Consider the following 19,469-nt stretch of genomic DNA (forward strand, 5'->3'; position numbering starts at 1 on the left):
GTACTGGCTAAAAACTCGATGCATTTTAATGCCTACACTTGGGTTGAAATAAAGGACAAAAGAAAGAAGAAAAAAGAAAAAGGAACATTATTCATCTGCTTGTCAAAACCTGTCAGATATGGTGATTTTCTGGCAATCCATCAAAGTATCAATGTCATGAATGTCAGAATTAAACTAGAAAGCTACACAGCTACAGTTTTGAACCTTCGGAATTGTGCCAGATCCCAGCAGATAGGGTTAAAGTTTACCTGGCATTGATGAGATACTGGGCCAAACTGATGTTGGCAGGAGTCCCTGTGATGGTGATCTGGCGCTCCGAGGAGCCCTCCATGGCATTCGCGATTTTGATCTGCGCTCCAGACATCTGTCGGATCTCGTTTATTTTGGTTCCCTGGCGTCCAATGATGCAGCCTATTAGCTGGGGGGAGGAGAGAAAGACTTTGGAGCATTAAGCAATACATGTATCCTCATACCTTAAACATTTTACATTTAAAAAGGTGTTTAATGGGGCATGAAATGGTCTGCGTTCCATTTCAATCCTATCACTGCAGAAATCAGGTTTGATTAAGTGTAACATGGTCACTAGATCAGCTGATTGGTGGAATTCTGCTTTACAAGAAGTGGAGTTGGCAGGGTCCTTGTTTGTAATCTCATTGGCTCTTATTATTTAACATTTCTATTTATCGTTTAAAAAACAGGATTGACTTAGGGTACTCTGTGTGCAAATATGTATTTTCTTTTGACTCAATTAACACTTACAACTGCCAACCACCCTGTTCAACTGCAGTGATATGACTGTTATCTTTGCAACCTTGCATTTTTTGCACAATTAAAACTTTCTTAACATCGTTCAAATGTTGTATGACAATGCCAATTGAAAGACACCTACATTGAAAGGTGCATAATGAAAAAACAAACAGTATCAGCTGTCTCCAAAAAGCATTACTCACATCATTGGGAATGGCAAGTTCATGGGTACTGGCTGGTGGATTGGCATCCAAACCTGAATTGGGGAGCAATTGGATAAGAAGGGAGACTTGACTAAAAAGCCCACTTTACTTCAACAGAATTATTTAGAAATGTTGGGAAATACGCTTATTACCTCCTTAGCCAAGAATTAGATGAGAAGTGTTGTTGCACTCTTGACTAAGTGTATTTCCAACATATCAAAGTATTACTTTGAGAACTTCATAAGCCTATTTCTCAGCGGATCTTTTTTCTGTTTTTTTTACGCAGTTTCTCTTCATTCTTTATTAAATCACGTGTGTGTGATTGGATATAATGTGAATAAAGTCAGCTAAAACACATTTAAATTAGAGCACATTTTCACAAGAACTCCTGATGGTTCAATAAATAATTCCGTGTATAATGGTAATTGCCACACGATGAAAGTGGGGAAAAAAGAATCAAAATGAAATTATTCATGAGATCCTCAGTTGGGTGAATACGTTCAATTTGGATGTGGGGGTGATATTCAGTTAGTTAAAACAGAACAATGTGGTAGCCTATTTCACGGGAGTTTTTCATCTTTAATGGAAGTTAGACAACCTAAAAATGTGTTGCCAAGAGATAATGCATTCCTCAATGCATTATTTGAAAGTCAGTCCCACTGTTTTTGTAGGTTGTTCTTTTTGCATACCATTGGCATACTATCAGACAGAGCCAAGATAAAAATATATACAAGGAACAAATCAAAGAAGGAGAGAAACCACAGGGGTCAAGTCATGCTGTGCCAAAAGAGATAAGGGCAGGAAGGGAAAGAGAAAAATGTTTCTCAAGGGCCTTGTGGGTACGTACCAGGGAAAGCAGGGGTGGTCTGTCCGAGGGGGGTAAAGGGGGGTTGCTGCATAGCCAACTGGTGGAGCTTGGTCAACTGCTGAAGGGTTAGGAGGGAAAGTAGAACTAAGAGGTTACTGGTACACAGGTCTCACCAAGAAATTAACAGAAACTAAAGTGAAGAAACGGTGAGGAGAAGGAGCCAATGACACAGGGTGGTGGGGGACAAAAGTAAGGGAAAAGGAGGTAAAAGAGAGAGGGTGATTGTCTGTCATGGATTGGCAAATTGCTACGTAATTTGCCTTTTTTTCAAATACTGTTATGATCTAAGTTTTGGTTTGCTGTTTTATTTTGAAATGTATTTTGTCCTTGTGTCTTGTCTTGTTTTACTTCCTGTCTCTGTGTTTTCCCGCCTGTTTGATTGTCTAATTCATTACACATAGTTCCAATTTTGTTTTGCATGCCCTCCTCAGCTGTGTCTTGTTTTGGTGATTAGTGTGTATTTATGCCTGTCTTCACTATAGTGTTCTTTGTCAATTTGCCGTCATTGTTTCTTCGGTTTGGTTCCTGGTTTCCTGTCTGTAATATTCTGGATTCCGCATCCTCCATTGTTCTCCCGGTTTGTTTCTAGTTTTTGTTTGCTACTTTTTCTTTTGGTTGACCTTGCTGGTTCCTCCATTTTTCATAAAGTATTTTGAATTATCTTGACTTCTGCATTTGGGTGCCCCCTCGATTACCATTGTGTCCTTCTATCTGGCACTATGACTCAGAACTGGGAACCTTTGGCTTTACATGCCTGTCAGAGCATCCGCCAACCCTCGACATGGTCACAGGATTTCCATCCCCTGCTGTGGATTATTTCCATCAGCAATGGGGGAAGACGGATGCTTTCAAGCCTTCGCCTCCTTTTAAGAGGAGTTTTAATGAAGGTGGGAGAGGATGTCATGCCTGTACTTGAGTGATTGTGCCGTCAACCATCAACTCAAGCGGCATCAATCAATGCCCAACTTTGAATTAGTGGATCTGACACAAGGTAGATCTTGAGATGCGCTCACGACAAGGACAGATGAAGGCAGATTATTAATGGAGACTACATGGTCCACCAAACGTAAAAGGGGTGTCTATATCATAACTGCCATAAATGTATTTGCCTTTATCGATATCACAAGGTGTCAATGTTTTGTTATCAACCACAACTGGTACGAGTTGTTTCCGTCGGTTGAGCTTTAGTCCACCCATAAAGAACGAGATTAGTTATCGTGAACGTCGCGATTTATGACTTGCCTCTTAATAGCTTTTAAAGAACTATTGTGTCCATGACACAACATGTCTGTTACTATTTTGAAAATGTAGATAATTTAGATTTCAGTAGAATTCTTGATTGTATTAGAAAGAGACAGAGAACTCACATCTGGATGGGGTATGGCGTACTGTCCCTGAATTGTGTAGGCCTGAAGAAATGACAGAAAAAAACACATTTTAGCATCTCATTTACAATAAGCACAATAAGACAATGTCCATTCTAAGCGCCATACACACCATCTGTCCACTTTTAGTTCAAATAAACATTATATGGTCTCATTTGCAAATGTTTTGTGTTTCTTAAAATTAGTAAGTGATTTTGTTTGAATGGATATTAATTCTCTAATCAAACTCATCATTCTCATATTCAAGTGATTATGTAAATGGTCTTCAAGAGTAATGGTGCCTTGTAATTGCAAGTGGGTGGCAAACAAGATACTGTCCGATATGATTTAGTGCATTAGTACTGTAGCAATAGTGCATCCGAAACAAACTTCAACATGTGCTTTTTGAATAAAAACGAAAATAAAGTGGTTTGATTAACTTCAGTTATGTAGATAAGGTAAGTACGTGTATGTGATGTAAGTTAACTCATGTACGTATGTTAAAATACGTCAACGTAGAGTTTTGGCTTGACACCGGACACGGACAGCAGTCTAGATAAACTACTCCATGATTCTTCATCAAAAGTTTCTTCTGTTTCTTTTTGTACGCATGCCTGCCCAGCTGTTTTTTTTCCTTGTGATTAGTCCTGCACGTATTTAAAGAGCCTGTGACAGCCTCCCAACAACTGTTGTGCAATGAAATATTGGGCTACTAGTCATCTCAAACCGTCAGTTTAAAAAAGAAAAAGCGATACCGTTCCGTTAAATATCAATCATTTCGAACATCGCGGGGAAATTCCTTCGACTCATTTTGAAGTTTTGGGGGAAGCCGGAAGTGACGTCAATGCGGGAACGCTTCACTGTGCGGCGAGAGAGCCAAACACGGACAAAGTGTGTTGTCATGCGTAGAAATGGTGAATTACTGAGTTTAGGCACGTTAATAACGTTTTAATGAAGTTGACTACAGTATATACATATTTGTCAGTGCTTTCATGTCAATTCGGCGAACATAAACATAAATGATCGTGGTGAAGATGATGATTACATTAGGATTAAAATCGGAGCTGCTGAATTTCTTCCCGTCGGATGTGATATAAAAACAAATCGATTATTTTTGTAGTTGTAAACTCAAGTGGATGAAACTACATTTATTAGTGCTTTCATGTCAATTCGGCGAACATATGATACATTAAATGATCGTGAGGATGATGATTTAAAAATCGTTTGTTTGAGCCGGTCTGCATTTCCTGATGAGAAAACAAACCGATGCTTTTTGTAGTTGTAGTACACCAACATGGATTAAACGTGTGGTTTTTTTACCACAATGTTGGGGAAATTAATGGATAAAATGCACGGATTATTATTATTATTATTCCCTCTCCGATCGGGACACTAGGTCCACCGTTTCCCCGCAGCAAGGCTCCCCCCGTTGACAGTTTACGTGGGCTGGGTGCAGTGGAGGACTGGCCATCGGGACGAATCCCGATGGGCCGGTACCGAAGTGGGCCGGTCGGATAAGTCACTAGCACATCCCCCACTCCCCCCGTTGACAATTTACTAGCGGTACCGAAGTGGGCTGGTCGAGAGTCCCGGGATGATTTTTAATTCCAGTCCACCACTGGCTACATGACCGTATGATCGCCCATATTGACGCACCTAATTCCTAAACTTCTAACAGATACAACATAAACCGATCCTTCAGCCTCATATGAGCTCTCAGACACGTTCAAAATTAAACTGTCATCGCTGTCTGAGTTTGCTGCTGTGTGCACCATCGTGCGTTTGCATTCAGATGCTGGTATCCTGAACGGTGCAGCTGGAGCGCTGTGCCCGCAATGACGTCACACATAATTTGGCGGGACTTGAAGAATTCCTGAGAAGATCCAGAAAATGGTCAACATTGAAGGGCAGATTAATGGTTATCAAAGTACACATTTCCAAAATCAGTTCAGTAACGGTTTTCAAGGGGACAATATTTACTCAAATTTATGGGTTTGGCTGATGGGGGAAACTCGTGTCACAGGCTCTTTAAGTTCTGGTTTCTGTAATTAGTTGTTGGTTGTGCGTCAGAGAGCTTTTTACCATTTGTTTAGCCTTGCCTTGCTCTGTCGATTACCTGCCATTAAAGTTATTTTTCTGGAGAACATTTGTAAATCCTGCCTTTGGTTCCACCCTGCTCTGCTCTCAATCGTGACAGACAGATGTTTTTAAATCCTAGTGTCTATAGATTGGATTTATGTCTATTTATCATCAAATAAAGCAGTTTGCAAAGGTGCCTCAGGCTATGTTCAAAATGACTTCAGTGAACACAATAACATATGCAAAAAATCAAACAATCAAAAGTCTAAATAAAAAATGGCAGCTGTTGTTGTATGAACACATTTCACACCGTCTGAACATTACTGAACGTTTTAAGCTTCACAAAGTAGCTTTCTATATTGCAAAGGTGTTGCTGTGTGCCTGTGTACTCCTGTGTTAATGTGTTTGACCAAAGTCACATGTTTCGTAATGATTACAAACCACTTCTACCCAGTCTCACGGCATTTCGTGTTATAGTCACGACATTTAATCTATTGATTCCTGTTCACCAATACGATTTCCCCTTTTTTTCGTGTCACACAGAACGATTTTAAAAGCATGTATTTCTATTGGTAGTATGTTTCGTGCCTGCAGCACGTCTTTTTGTCCGTTCGGGTGTTGGAAGACCGGAAGCTGTGGGGTTCATAAAAACATGTTCTTACTCAATATCAAGCCACGATTATTGTTATAATTTTAAATCGTATAATGTCGGACTTTTTTTGCCGTCCGTGAGGAAAATAAATGGGGCTCAGAGCCTCAGAATACTGAAATCTGTATTTTTTTTCATACTCTTATGTATGTAGATAGTATAAGAAATGTGCAGAATATGACAGTTTAATGGTGGAGGTATACACACATATTGATAGATGTCTTGTGCACTGTTGAGGAACCTGCAACCCAAGTTTTTCATTCATTGCATAACTTCAACGTAGTTAATATGATATGTCAATAAACCTTTGAAAATCTTGAAATCTTGAAAGGGATGTGCATATCACATAAACACCATATCCCAACGTGCATTGCGGCTAAACAATCCTATCACCGAGCTTAAACCATAGCTGAGGATCTTGGGTAATCAGTTCAGTGGGTGTGTATCTGTTTCCGGTTCTTTTATTTTGAAATTCAGTTCCTGACGGACGCCAAAAAAGCCAGAGATTATAGAATTACACAAATAAATAAAAACAAGGATAATTGTGTGTTATTGTTGAGTAAATAACAGTGTGTTATTTAGAAAAGAATAACAAATTAGAAGGAAAAACGGATAAAAAAAATACAGATTTCAGTATTCTGAGGCTCTGAGCCCCATTTCTTTCCCTCATTGACGGCAAGAAAAGTCCGAAATTATACGATTTAAAATCAAAACAATAATCGTGGCTTGATATTGAGTAAGAACATGTTTTTATGAACCACACAGCTTCCGGTCTTCCAAGACCCTACCGGACAAAAAGACGTGTTGCAGGCACGAAACATACTACCAATAGAAATACATGCTTTTAAAATCGTTCTGTGTGACACGAAAAAAAGGGGAAAATGGTGTTGGTGAACACGAATCAATAGATTAAATGTCGTGACTATAACACGAAATGCCGTGAGACTGGGTTGTCTGTCTAGTTGCTACTCAGAGTGCACAGGCATATCTGCACCACACGAATGCAGGAACATTACATTACATTACATTTAGCTGACGCTTTTATCCAAAGCGACTTACAATAAGTACATTCGACCAGGAAGACACAACCTTGAGGAAAACAGAATCATATAAGTACATCAGGTTTCATAGAGCCAAACATTTCAAGTGCTACTCAACTGGCTTTAGATAAGCCAGTCCTTTATTAGTATAAAAGTGCTTTGTTAATAAATCTATCGCTCGAAGTGGAGTCGAAAGAGATGAGTTTTCAGTTTGCGCCGGAAGATGTGCAAGCTATCTGCTGTCCTGATGTCAATGGGGAGCTCATTCCACCATCTTGGAGCCAGGATAGCAAACCCACGTGTTTTTGCTGATGGGAACTTGGGTCCCCCTCGCAGCGAGGGTGCAGCGAGTCGTTTGCCTGATGCAGAGCGTAGTGCACGCGCTGGGGTGTACGGTTTAACCATGTCCTGGATGTAGGAAGGGCCAGATCCATTCGCAGCATGGTAAGCAAGTACCAGTGTCTTGAAGTGGATTCTAGCAGTTACCGGAAGCCAGTGAAGGGAGCGGAGGAGCGGAGTGGTGTGGGAGAATTTAGGAAGGTTGAAGACCAGACGAGCCGCTGCAGAGGTCGGATGGCACATGCAGGTAGACCAGCCAGGAGGGAGTTGCAGTAGTCTAGGCGTGAGATGACGAGAGCCTGGACCAGAACCTGAGTCGCTTTCTGTGTCAGCTGGGGACGTATCTTCCTGATGTTGTAAAGCGTGTATCTGCAGCAACGGGTTGTAGCAGCGATGTTTGCAGTGAAGGACAGTTTGTTATCTAGGGTCACACCCAGATTCCTTGCAGTTGAGTCGGGGAAACAACTGAGGTGCCGATGTTGATTGTTAGGTCAAGAGTGGGACAATCTTTTCCCGGAAGGAAGAGCAGCTCAGTCTTGTCAAGGTTGAGCTTGAGGTGATGAGCAGACATCCACTGAGAGATGTCAGCTAGACAAGCAGAGATGCGTGCGACGACCTGGGTCTCTGAGCGGGGAAAGGACATAATTAATTGGGTGTCGTCAGCGTAGCAGTGGTATGAAAAACCATGCGGGCTAATGACTGATCCGAGCGAGTTTGTGTACAGGGAGAAGAGGAGGGGACCAAGAACAGAGCCCTGAGGGACCCCTGTAGTTAATTGACAAGGGTCGGACTCAGAACACACTTGTCAGGAAAATGTAAACACAGGCTATTTTAGCATTAGCAAACAAACAACCAATGATGTAAGCTTTGGGACAGGGACAGCATGATTTGTTAAAGGGTTGTGTTGGCACAGACACAAAAAGTGAAAAGGCTTGAAGGAACAGCAGGCAGCAGCTGATACTGCAGTAAGTCTCAGGTTAGCTGTAGGCAGAAATTAACAAACTAGCTCAGCTTACCTGGCCACCAGAAAAAATGACCGGGGTGGAGGCAGGCTTTGGGCGATAAGGGATGGTGGCACCTTTTGGTGGAGACTGAGAGAAAGAGAGGAGAGGCAGTCAGCATGTTCTTACTTTATTAGGAACAAGTTAAATTGGAAGATAGCAGAAACTCTAAAAGTAGGCCACGCTAAATATTTTAGCTTAGCTTAGCAAAATAACTACCTCACAGAGTAACATGTCATGTCTTCTTTGTTTAATCCGTTCTTAAACTAAATTGTAAAAGCAACAGAGTAAGTGACCTTTAGTGGTGATGAGATGCAGATTATGTGACCTTTTCACCAGAGCCAAGCTAGCTGTTTCCCCATTTCCTGTATGTATGCTAAGCTAAGACTGTAGCTTCAGATTCAATGAACAGATGGTATTGATCTCCTGAACTAACTTTTAGTATGAAACCTAATATCTTGAACTATTTCTTTAAAATACTCATATGTTTTCCTAGCCAGCTATTTACTGTGTGTTATTTAATGCATGTAGGGCATAGATTTTGAAAGCCATGATTATTCAATAATCATCAGGGAAGATTCGATCCCATCCAATATGCTTTATTGTCATGAATGTAAGACAGACAATATTGGCAATGCTTCGAGTAATGATGAGATTAAAAGGAAAAAGAACAGGGCATAATTGGGAAAATCAAGAAAATTGCAGAAATATCTGAAAATAATGTAGAAATATTGTAGGTAATCACTTTCAATAAATCAGACAATAATGTCTTTGTGCGCTTACTGTGATTTTCTTTTCTTATTTTTTGGCAGCTTTTAAATATATTGTTCATGAAAAATAAAGGAGTTGTTGAGTGCAGATGTATTCATAAAGATAGGAAAATACATAGACCCGGCAGGTAAATCCGGACTAGAGCTTGAATCTCCGCAACTCTTTTCTATCTTACTTTTTTGCTGGCTTATATTTCTACGGCAGCAGGGAGGGGATTTCAGTGAGAAGGTTGGGGGCTTCCAGCTCTGAATTTACAATTTCGACAGACATATCGATTTTTGCTGTGCTTCAGCAACAAGGCTGTTCAAGACAGTGGAGAGAAGGCTAAATCAGGTTTCCTCTGTAGCTGCTGCTGTAGGAGGAGGACTACCCACATGGGTATGAGCTCCAAATCCAATATCATAAACAGCAAGTGTCTTCCTAATGTTGCAGAAATAGGCTTTTCCTGACAGTTCTCATTATACAAAAGACGTGGTCAAGTGGTAATACAAATTGCTTCAACTCCACTGTAATGAGATTATTTGTATTAGTTTTCTTAAAGTAGTTACACCACAAATGAATTCTTTAGTTTCTCTGTCTAGGTCAAATCAGGTCTGCAGTAATATAAAAAATATATAGCAAGAGACAAATTGGCCTCCTGAGCCTCAATTAAAAAAAATGATTGCTTGTCAAATTGACATTTATGGACCTCAATAACCAGGTGTCTCTGCCATAGCCTAACTTGAATCTGTGAAGCAATGTTAAAACCACGAACCCTGAGAAAATGCATTAACAACAAGAAGTGAATATAACAACTTATAGTGTCTTGGCAGAGCTGCAACATACTGTAGTGCTTGTAGCTTGAACTGTTCACAATACCGGTTTGTATAAGATCTGCAGAAATATATAATTTCTTAACTACAATTTGAAGAAAGTTGTTTTGCTCAACATACCTCGAGCATGACCACACATATTTGTTTGACACACTGGATGATGGCTTCTGGGGTTCCGGAGATTGTCACTGCACGTTCTGTGGAGTTGGGCAGCATGTCCCCTGCTACCTGGACCTGGGCCCCTGTGGACTGGAGTAGAGCAAGGGACTTTGAGGTACAATGTTAACAGGAGTCTGTTCGTGCAGTGAATCAATGCTGCACAGGAAGTGAAGAAAGCACGTTTCCACAACAAACTGGCATTGGAGGAAGGTTTATTAGACTGGGGGCAGTAAATGTTTTGGTACAAGTGCTAAAAACCGTTTAGACAAATTGTGATCCTATCAGTAAAATTACTTGCAGATGTAGTCTGTGGTAACTTTGACTGCATATCTATTGTGGTGTCAACGCTAATCTATCATAATGTGTTCCTGATAAGGATATCAGAATACTACATTATAAAATGTAGCTTTGTCCATGTCCGAAATGTTTGTAAAAGCCCATATACGTATATTTTCAGTGTAACGTCTTGGGCGATTTGGTACTGAGTTATTCTTCTTTTTTTCAATTTCCAGCAGACCTGGCACAGGAAGTGCAATGCATTTGGCTTGGCAAACAGAGATAATGCATGTGTTTATTGGCATATCAAGCAGAGAAGTCAGAGCCAATAACTAGGCGTCACTGGAGACACTAGGCACAGGAAGAGTCCAATGCATTTGGTCTTTTCAAACAGAAATTATGCATATGTAAATGTGCATATAGAGCAGAGAAGTGAGAGCCAATCACCAGTGGTCACTAGAGACACATATGGAAATGCATTTGTATATGGTACCAGGTGGGAATTAAACTTTTAAGAGCCGTCCATTTGTGTTCAGATCCCCCAAGATGCATGTTACTGCCAGATGTGAACAGAGCTAGTCTTGTTTATAGATGTGTGTGTTGTATGTATCTATTCCCAGCCTGTTCTTTGCCCCTTGAACCCTCCATATCTCCCACATCCGAGGTAATCATCTGACTTTGCTCCCCAGTGTCTGTAGACCGCATTTACTTATCATACAGGGTTTGTTGTGGAGTAGGTTCTGATGAATGAACAATATGTGACATTTTAAATGTGCTGCAATTAGGAGTTAAATGGGAACAACCTGTTGGCAATGTTTACATATCTGTTGTACTATAACTACTCACAAAGTAACACAGAATGATAAAAGTGTATTCTTATAAAAGGCCTGACTTATGGTAATGAATAATTTAAAAAAGTTTGATATCATACCTCTCTCATTTCTTTGATTTTGGAGCCTCCTTTACCTATGAGAGAGCCACACTGGCTGGCTGGCACGACGAGCCTCAAGGTGACAGGGGGCTTGCTGGTTGCTTGGCTGTTGCTCATGGAATTGATGATGTCCTAAAGAACAAGAACATTTCATTTTGCAGTGGTAATATTTTCAATGTGACCCAAACTAATTAATGTAATGACTCATCATAAATTAGTTTAACAAACGTAAAAGTCCAGGACTAGCTCCGAAAAACATATATGTCAAACGTCCTTTCATATGTTGACGGATAAGCAGTGCTCTTTGGCTCTGTCAGTAAATAACAAGCGGCCAGATTATACGCAGGTCATTGAGGACAAATCATTTCAAGTTCCAGTCACACTGCTTAAGTATATCAATTAGATAAGTGACATCAGAGACAGGATCAGAGAAGGTCGCCGAAAGGATGCCATTTAAATTCACCTGCAGTATTAAAGCTTTGAAATTCAAACAACCACTGCAGGAGCGTGTACATATTTACTCTATTGCTGAGTCACAATTTGCGTACTTCTATAACTACATTTGCTGTTATGAGTGCATAAGTGCCTCCCGAACTATGAGTACCAAGAACACTGGACATTTCTTAAACGTAATGACCGCTATCTATGTAAACACGACATATATATGTGTCAGTAAAGTCTGTGTTCACTCTTTAATAGCTACAATAATTGGTGCACAATAAAGCATCATACCAACTATCCCATTAACATACAGACAGACCTGTGTGTCAGTTGTGATAAATTTAGTTACAATAGCCGAAACACCACGATAGATTGTTTTGAAATGAGATTGGACTCAACACTTACCTAAAATGACACTAATAAACTCAGGCCGACAGATACACTGTTTGAACATGTAGATGGCAAAAAAGGCCTTCAAATCCAAATTGAATATCAGCTCATGAGCACAGTGAGTTGTGCATCTTATCATACCTCCTCAAATTTGTAGGCTATCATAGCAAAAGCCTTGAAGATGGTGTCTGTTGGTCCAGTGATGGTGACAATCCTCTCGGGACAGTTACCCTCGGAAATATTGATTCGGGCTCCACTCTGGAGAAAAAAACATGCACTGTCAATAGGGTCAAAAAAGTCAATGCAAGACCTCAATTCAGGAGTGAATCTCTACAGAACAGAAATAATGTATTCACTGAAGCCACTACAAAACAACATGCATGTAAGCAATTGTTTTATTCTGTAAAGTGTAGCAGTAAATCACATTGTTGTGAAAAAAGGCTACAAGGATTTTTCAAGAATTAAACTCACCTCTTCACGCATCTTCTTTACTGTTTCCCCTTTCTGTGGAAACATTCAAGAGAATTCGTATTTAAAAAGTACAATTACAATTCTCAATAAAAGTTTTTTCCATGAGTACAAACGTGTGTGACGATAAAAATGACATACCTTTCCAATTATACTTCCAACCTCCTGCAATAAAAGAGAGAAAAACACTTATAAAAAAGGCTTCATTGAAGAATCTTATGTATGAATGTACAGTACTAAAACTGCCTTGCTGCTGTTATCCCTTGACGAAGTTTAACCAGTAAAGGGGCATGCAGAGGATCATAGCTGCATGACAGTGTGGAGGGTATCACTCTCCATATGCATGCAGTCACTCTTCATGAGCTTGGTGTGGCATGGTGAGGAAGGTGCAGTGGGGCGGCGCTGACTGCACCAGCAACACTCACTAACCTCTCCTCAGTGTCTGCCAGGGTAACATCCGTTGTGACCTTGAAGCCTTTTTGTTTAATCCTTTGCTCCAAAGAATTTCCAGTAATACTTTTGATACTAGCCACAAATGGTAATGAAAAATTCATACCCAAAACAAAAAAAAGGACATGAAAGCTAAGGAGTCAAAATATTCCCCTTCAATCGTATCAACATCTATAACGTACAATATTTAGATTCAGAGGGAGGGGTATCCAGGACAGTATACGCACTTTAATGCACATTTTTCAGACTTCAACACTGTGGAGGAATGGTTGTGTCTTAGCAAAGCACTTCTAGCCCAAGGGGCACCCGATCATGCTCTCCAACACCTCAAAGCCAAGCCAAGTCTCCTTAAAAGGACATTCCTACACAACAAAACCACATTGTTAATTGCGCTTCAAGGTAAACATGTCACTGATTACGTTTGTTTTTGACAAATCACCGATATTTTTATGCAACGGTCAGGGAGTTGGACGAAAAGGATGATTGTCCCTTGTGAAATCAGAAGTCACCGTTACTTTTAAAAATGTAGATCTGTAACCTAATGGACATGACAAACATACTTAAAGCCAAGGGATCTTTTACCACACCTAACACATACATGTAGTTAGTTTTGAATAGAGTAGTGTGTTTTGTTTTCTTTCAATTCACAATATGCTTAAAGCTAAGAGATAATCTGGGAGAAATATATTTTCCCTTGAAAGGTAATTAAGTATGTTGTTTAGTTGTATGAAGACAGGGATCCCCCGCCCCCCTACCAAGAAGGGCACCTCAGTGAAGATGTGTGGGTTCTAAAATGACCTCGTGGCCTTAACATTATCCAATGAAAAAACCCAGCCCAATATTCCCTAATCTTTTCCAATTAAAATACCATAGCCGCTTCGCAAAAAGAAAATCCAAAAGCTTAACTCAAGCAAGAAAATTACCAAATTGGCGATTACGGAGCGATTAAACCACCGGCATCCGGTTGGAAGATGGAATGATTGGAAGGACTTATTCTGTTCCTGCAACCACCATATATTAAAAAAGATGCCTTTGTTTTGTCATGATGCAAAGTGCATTTCAACAAAATGTTTCAAAAACACATTACCCACCCTAGCTTTAAGGCAGTAAAAACCTTCTTTCTATTTCACTCATAGCCTTTAACAAACTGTTCAGACCCAGAACAAGTGCTTGCAGCTCGTAGTTCACGCAAAATTGCCACAGCTTTTCTGCAGAAGAGGCAGAAAAACAGCAGAGGCTAACCGAGCATGATGGATCTTAACCAGAATGTTCACACACACACACACACACACACACACACACACACACACACACACACACACACACACACACACACACACACACACACACACACACACACACACACACACACACACACACACACACACACACACACACACACACACACACACACACACACACACACACACACACACACACACACACACACACACACAGACAGACAGATCTGACCAGCTCTTAAAGAGTAGAAGAGGAGCCGGAGAGCACGCTTCACAAGTGTCTGAACACAATGTTGATGCCCACTGCTCTGTGCTCTGTGAAACCTGAAAACACTGAGGGCAGATAGAATACGCTAAGCAGAGTCAGTAGAAGTCTGGAGTGGAGTTTTCAGATCAACCTGATCCCAGAGGCTATGTATGTCAGATTACACAGAATACTGTTGCCAAGGACGGTCTTAGTGTTCAACATTTAATTATCTGTTTAAATGCTAATTAAAGGTGGGGTAGGTAATTTTGGAGAAACCAGCTTGAGTGCGCTAGTACTTTGAAAGTACACAACCGAAAGAAATCTGCCCCTTCCTTACAGAGCCCCTCCTCCAACACACACGAACGTGCACATGACCAATGAGGGCACGAGATAAGTTTGTGCCCCGATGGAAGGCTGACAGGCAGGTAGGCCATCCAGTTATTTCAGCCGGGCTGGCTCAGATGATTGGTCGTGCTTTTCAAAGTACTACGGCTTCCACAGATGATATTTTTGTATGGATTTATTGTCAAAGCATTTAATATATTCATTGCTATCGGGATGTTAAGAGCATTCCATGGAATATAACAAAAAGTGTTAATGAAATAAATTACAGACCCCACCTTTATGTATATGTTATAATCAAAGAAAGGAATAAGGACTAAATGAAACTTAGAACAAAACCCACAAATATCAACTGGAACACTGTCTCTTTAACAAAGTGCAAAAGAACAACAAACAAAATAGATAATAAATTGGAAAGATATTCACAAAAAATTACAGAGAATACAAAATGAAGAGTGATTCGGATTGATGCTAATACAATGTATTAATTACTAGAGAATGGACAGGAAGTGTATGCAAAAATGATTCGTAATATATTCATTTGAACCACTGGCTACTAAATGTACTATAGGTTATAATAATTTCTCTAAATATTCACAAATGATGAGCTTTCGTGTGAAACAGTACATTGGCAGAACACAGTCACAGAATGCTTCAGTTGCTTGAACTTATAAACAAAAAAGTAAAACATCTAAACGTTATACTATCCTACAGGGAACAAGGCAATTATGGCAATGCTAAAAAGAGATGGGACATAGAAATCCTGTCAAAATACAGTGTATCAGATTATATCTCATATGTAAAGAATTAGTCTGACCAGTGTTGAAAAAGTTCTTCAATTCAGGAGAAAGTCATAAAAAGTGTTCTTCCAAAGAAGCCTTTACAACCCTTCCAATATCATCTAAATAAGGTATGATACAAATGGAGTTGCGTTTAAACAAAACACGAAATTGGATGGACATAAAGCTTCCATCTATCAGCACCTGGAAAGAGATCAAATAAATGGAAAAAATAAGTTGAAAAATAAAGGAGTTTCAAATAAATGGGTCACAGAAATAAAGAGAGGAAAACCTCAACTAAGGATTTGTTAATGCCCTTTTTCCCTTAGATCTCTAGATTTGGCAGGATGAACAAATTGAGTGATGACACTGATAACTTGCAAAGTATACTGTATTGAGGTCAAGCTATTGCAAAGCTGCACGAGAAGACAAAGACAGCTGCCTTCCAGCCACCAACAGGTTTGAATGCAGAGAGGCATCAAATCTGTCGTACTATATAAGGGCTTAAGAAGAAGATCAGCAGAGCAAAAATCAAAGTTCAGCAACTTCATTTTTGTAATACTCAAGGTCATGTTGTATTCCCAGGTGGATGTCACACTATGCACAGAGCCTGTGAGAGGGGTTGACTGGGTTATATACACTATGTTAATATCAAATGTTTTGATGTTGTTCTCTCAGAATAAGGGTTGTACAGCTGGTGGGTTCTTTGGGAGTTTAATGTCAATGTGGATCTCTCAGCTAAACAAACTGACTGTTCCAGAAAGGCAAGGCTCAGCAGCAAAGGCCTAGTCACACAAGGACCTAAACACATCTTTGCTTATATACAGTCCATTTGTCTGTACTCTGGTCAAAGCAAACCGGAGAGACAAGGATACCAACAGTGTTTCATCAGTCATGGCCCAAAGACAACCCTTTCCACGTAGAGAATGTCGTAAAAGCCTCTCAATATGTCGAACTACTTTGTGTCTGCAGTCATGACATCAAACCGGTGACAGACTGCTCGCTGAATCCCATAACCCATAGCTGTATTCAAGGAGGAACATTCAATGCTGATTGGCTTTCGTGAGACAGCATCAAGCACATTTCTTGCTTGACTTAAAAAAATGTAAATTCTTGCCAATAGTGCGAACATGTTCAATCTCTTGGTTTCCATTCTGTAAGCGTCATCAGTTTCTTTGTGGTTCTACTTGAAGAACTGCTAGATCCATGTTCTTCCCATGTTGCAACCAATATCATATTTTCACCAGAGCCTCCTTGCCTGGTTAACATCTTATATGCCGTCAGCTTGAAACACAGGTTCTCTGTTAAAAATCAGTTGGTCCATGTCCAAGCTGATAACAGCCAATGGCATCATAATTAGTGTAAGGTAGCTATACAATTAGTGAAATGACCCTCTAAGTGTTGAAGCTTCTGACCTAAAAGAGGATAATAGCTCTGGACTTGTTAGAGAGAACATCAATTAGCTCCAAATGGTTTCTTAAAAGGTCATAAATAACTTAAAGGACCATTAAATTAGGAACTTGTTTCCCTGCATGTCGTATCTTTTTTTTACCAAAGCCAGCTAAAAAGTCTGTCTGCTTACTTTTCCGTGCATGAGGAGGCGGATGGTGAGGGTGACATTGAGGCCGCCCTCTGACGGGACTTTACTGGGTTCCATCTCCATGCTGGGGGGAAGTAAGGCCAAAGCAATGTCCTGGAATGGGATGTCCTCAAGAGGAGAATGGGTAGGGTGGAATACCAGCCAGCCAGTCACCTGCCAAACACAATATACGTTACACACTGTATACACTTATATTTGTACAATTATAATTAAACAGAGAGAGCATTAATATAAAAAGATGAATAGATTGATATATAGATAGGCTCTATTGATTTACATATATCGCAATATGACTTTCAGAGTATTTATTGCCCCGAAGAATTACATCTTGAGGTAATGAGAGGGATATGTGTACATAATTCAATGATAAACTAACTATAGCAAGTTTTGTCATAAAGAAGATTGGATGTTATCTAGAGTGACAAGTAAAGGTCCAAATTGGTTTCAAATCGACATTGATCATTGAACACCAGCTTATCAATAAATGCTTTGAAAAAACTCCTGACAATAATCCTATGACTTGCAGACATCATTAGATGTATTGTGTTTGAAGGTTCCTTCCTATAAGTCAGACATTACATCTTTCCTACAGTGCCCTCATTACATGTATTCAAATCAATTTTGCTCCCCTTTGCCTTTGCCTTTGCTAGTAAGGCAAAGGCAAAGGGGACAGTCATGCATTGATGGCTCAGCAAAAAATAAGGAACGTTTATTTTTGGGTAGACTAAGGAATGTTCTGTTTGTTTTATTGTATTATCTTGCTAAGGTTACATTATGTATATTAAATCAGGACATCTATACTAGGTATGTTCCCTTGAGTTACTGCAATGGCATCTTTAGGAAAGATATATGAAAGATGCATGATTACATTCAATTTGATTCTCCCAATGGCTTGAACCAGCCTTTGATCACAGATGTTGTTCTCTAACCATGTTGCCATTGTCCTTACACCCAGCCAGCATGACCAATATTCATTTTCCTAATCCCCCCTGTTGATGTTCTGCTGTTTTAATTACCTGCAGAAGTTGTCATTTCATTTTCTACAGAAATCAAACAGCCACAAGGGAATGCTAGCCAATCAAATGTACTCTGTGGACTGAAGTTGGGCACATTTATGTTGGTTTTATGGTTGTTGGCTACAAATTGAAGTCCAAAATACAGTTATAATTTCAGCCAGACACAACCTATAGGCTATTTTTGTGCTCATTCAAAAAGAAAAACTCATCACTTCAGTATCCCAAAATATAGACATTAAGAACATAGACCAATATAAATAATAGTGCTGCTTTTATTAATCAATTCATTCTCAAATATTTGGCCTAAATTAATTGCCAACTATTTTGCCTGATAAATTAGTATATGTAATTTTCTTTGAGAAAATCAAAGATGATCTGATTCCAGCCTCTTTAGTTCGAATATGATCTGGTTTCTTTACCCCTGTTGTGAACAAAGTATGGCATTTGAGGATGCCACCTTGGGCTTTAGGAAACCGTTTTCTGAAAAAAATAAAATAATATTTTCTCTTGTTTTATTTATTTATTATTTTATTTAAATGTAGTGATAAATGAGAAAATGTTCTTCTCGCAGTCGTAACATTACACACTACGGTACGATGAGTGGTGACATGCCACAACACTTTGGTTTGCAGTCCGCCATTAAAACAAACGAAGAAGAAGAAGAACGCTGGCTCCTTTATTAATCAATTATCCGGACATGTATACTATAGCCAATATTATCTCTCTAAGAATATTGAATGTACTGAATGTGGGCTCATGAAACGTTCGACAAATATGAGTCCATGCACTTAGACAACACAACAGGCTGTTAACTCAACAACAAGAAAGTGAGCTATCAAGTGACATCATCCGTTAGCTTAATTAACTAAGTTATGCTAACACCGTGCGCTAGGTAGCAGTCACGGAAGGTGGACTTTTGGTGAAAGTGGACAACAAAAACTACGCAGCAACACCTCCTCTGTGAAGAAGTATCTGATATGGACATGAATATCAACCAGTTGTCTTCCATGAAGAACCGGAGAATGACCAATATCTCAAAAATGGTGAGTAAATTAACCCTGTGTTTGTTTGGATGCCGAAGTCGTTATTGTTCACCTTTTGCACTGTTGGTGGTTTGTTATTGTGTGTAGTCTATTCGGAAGTTTGGGTAGTGGTTTGTTTCTTTGTTTGTATTGAAATAGATAGTGAGGAAGGAATGCTTCTGCCCTGTCGAGGCTAGTTTGTTTGCATCAGTAGAGTGATATTAGAATGACTTA

General features: G+C 39.7%; 1 protein-coding gene across 5 annotated transcripts in view; it reads right to left on the bottom strand.

Moving 5' to 3' along the window:
• Window positions 1-19,469, bottom strand: part of LOC117549503 (poly(rC)-binding protein 3-like) — a 123,315-nt gene that overhangs the window by 4,708 nt on the left and 99,138 nt on the right. For 3 of the 5 annotated variants that reach the window (XM_034221489.1, XM_034221487.1, XM_034221486.1), the window contains 11 exons: window positions 17,180-17,350; window positions 12,680-12,703; window positions 12,542-12,574; window positions 12,212-12,328; window positions 11,240-11,371; window positions 9,994-10,122; window positions 8,306-8,380; window positions 3,186-3,227; window positions 1,798-1,876; window positions 951-1,003; window positions 249-418 (listed from right to left, as the gene is read on the bottom strand). In XM_034221489.1, coding sequence (XP_034077380.1) covers window positions 249-418; window positions 951-1,003; window positions 1,798-1,876; window positions 3,186-3,227; window positions 8,306-8,380; window positions 9,994-10,122; window positions 11,240-11,371; window positions 12,212-12,328; window positions 12,542-12,574; window positions 12,680-12,703; window positions 17,180-17,350 — 1,025 coding nt within the window. The remainder of the gene's footprint in view (window positions 1-248; window positions 419-950; window positions 1,004-1,797; window positions 1,877-3,185; window positions 3,228-8,305; window positions 8,381-9,993; window positions 10,123-11,239; window positions 11,372-12,211; window positions 12,329-12,541; window positions 12,575-12,679; window positions 12,704-17,179; window positions 17,351-19,469) is intronic. The other 2 variants (XM_034221490.1, XM_034221488.1) reach the window with 1 other exon arrangement.

Source organism: Gymnodraco acuticeps, unplaced genomic scaffold (genome assembly GCF_902827175.1).
Source record: "Gymnodraco acuticeps unplaced genomic scaffold, fGymAcu1.1, whole genome shotgun sequence".
NCBI classification, from domain to species: Eukaryota; Metazoa; Chordata; class Actinopteri; order Perciformes; family Bathydraconidae; genus Gymnodraco; species Gymnodraco acuticeps.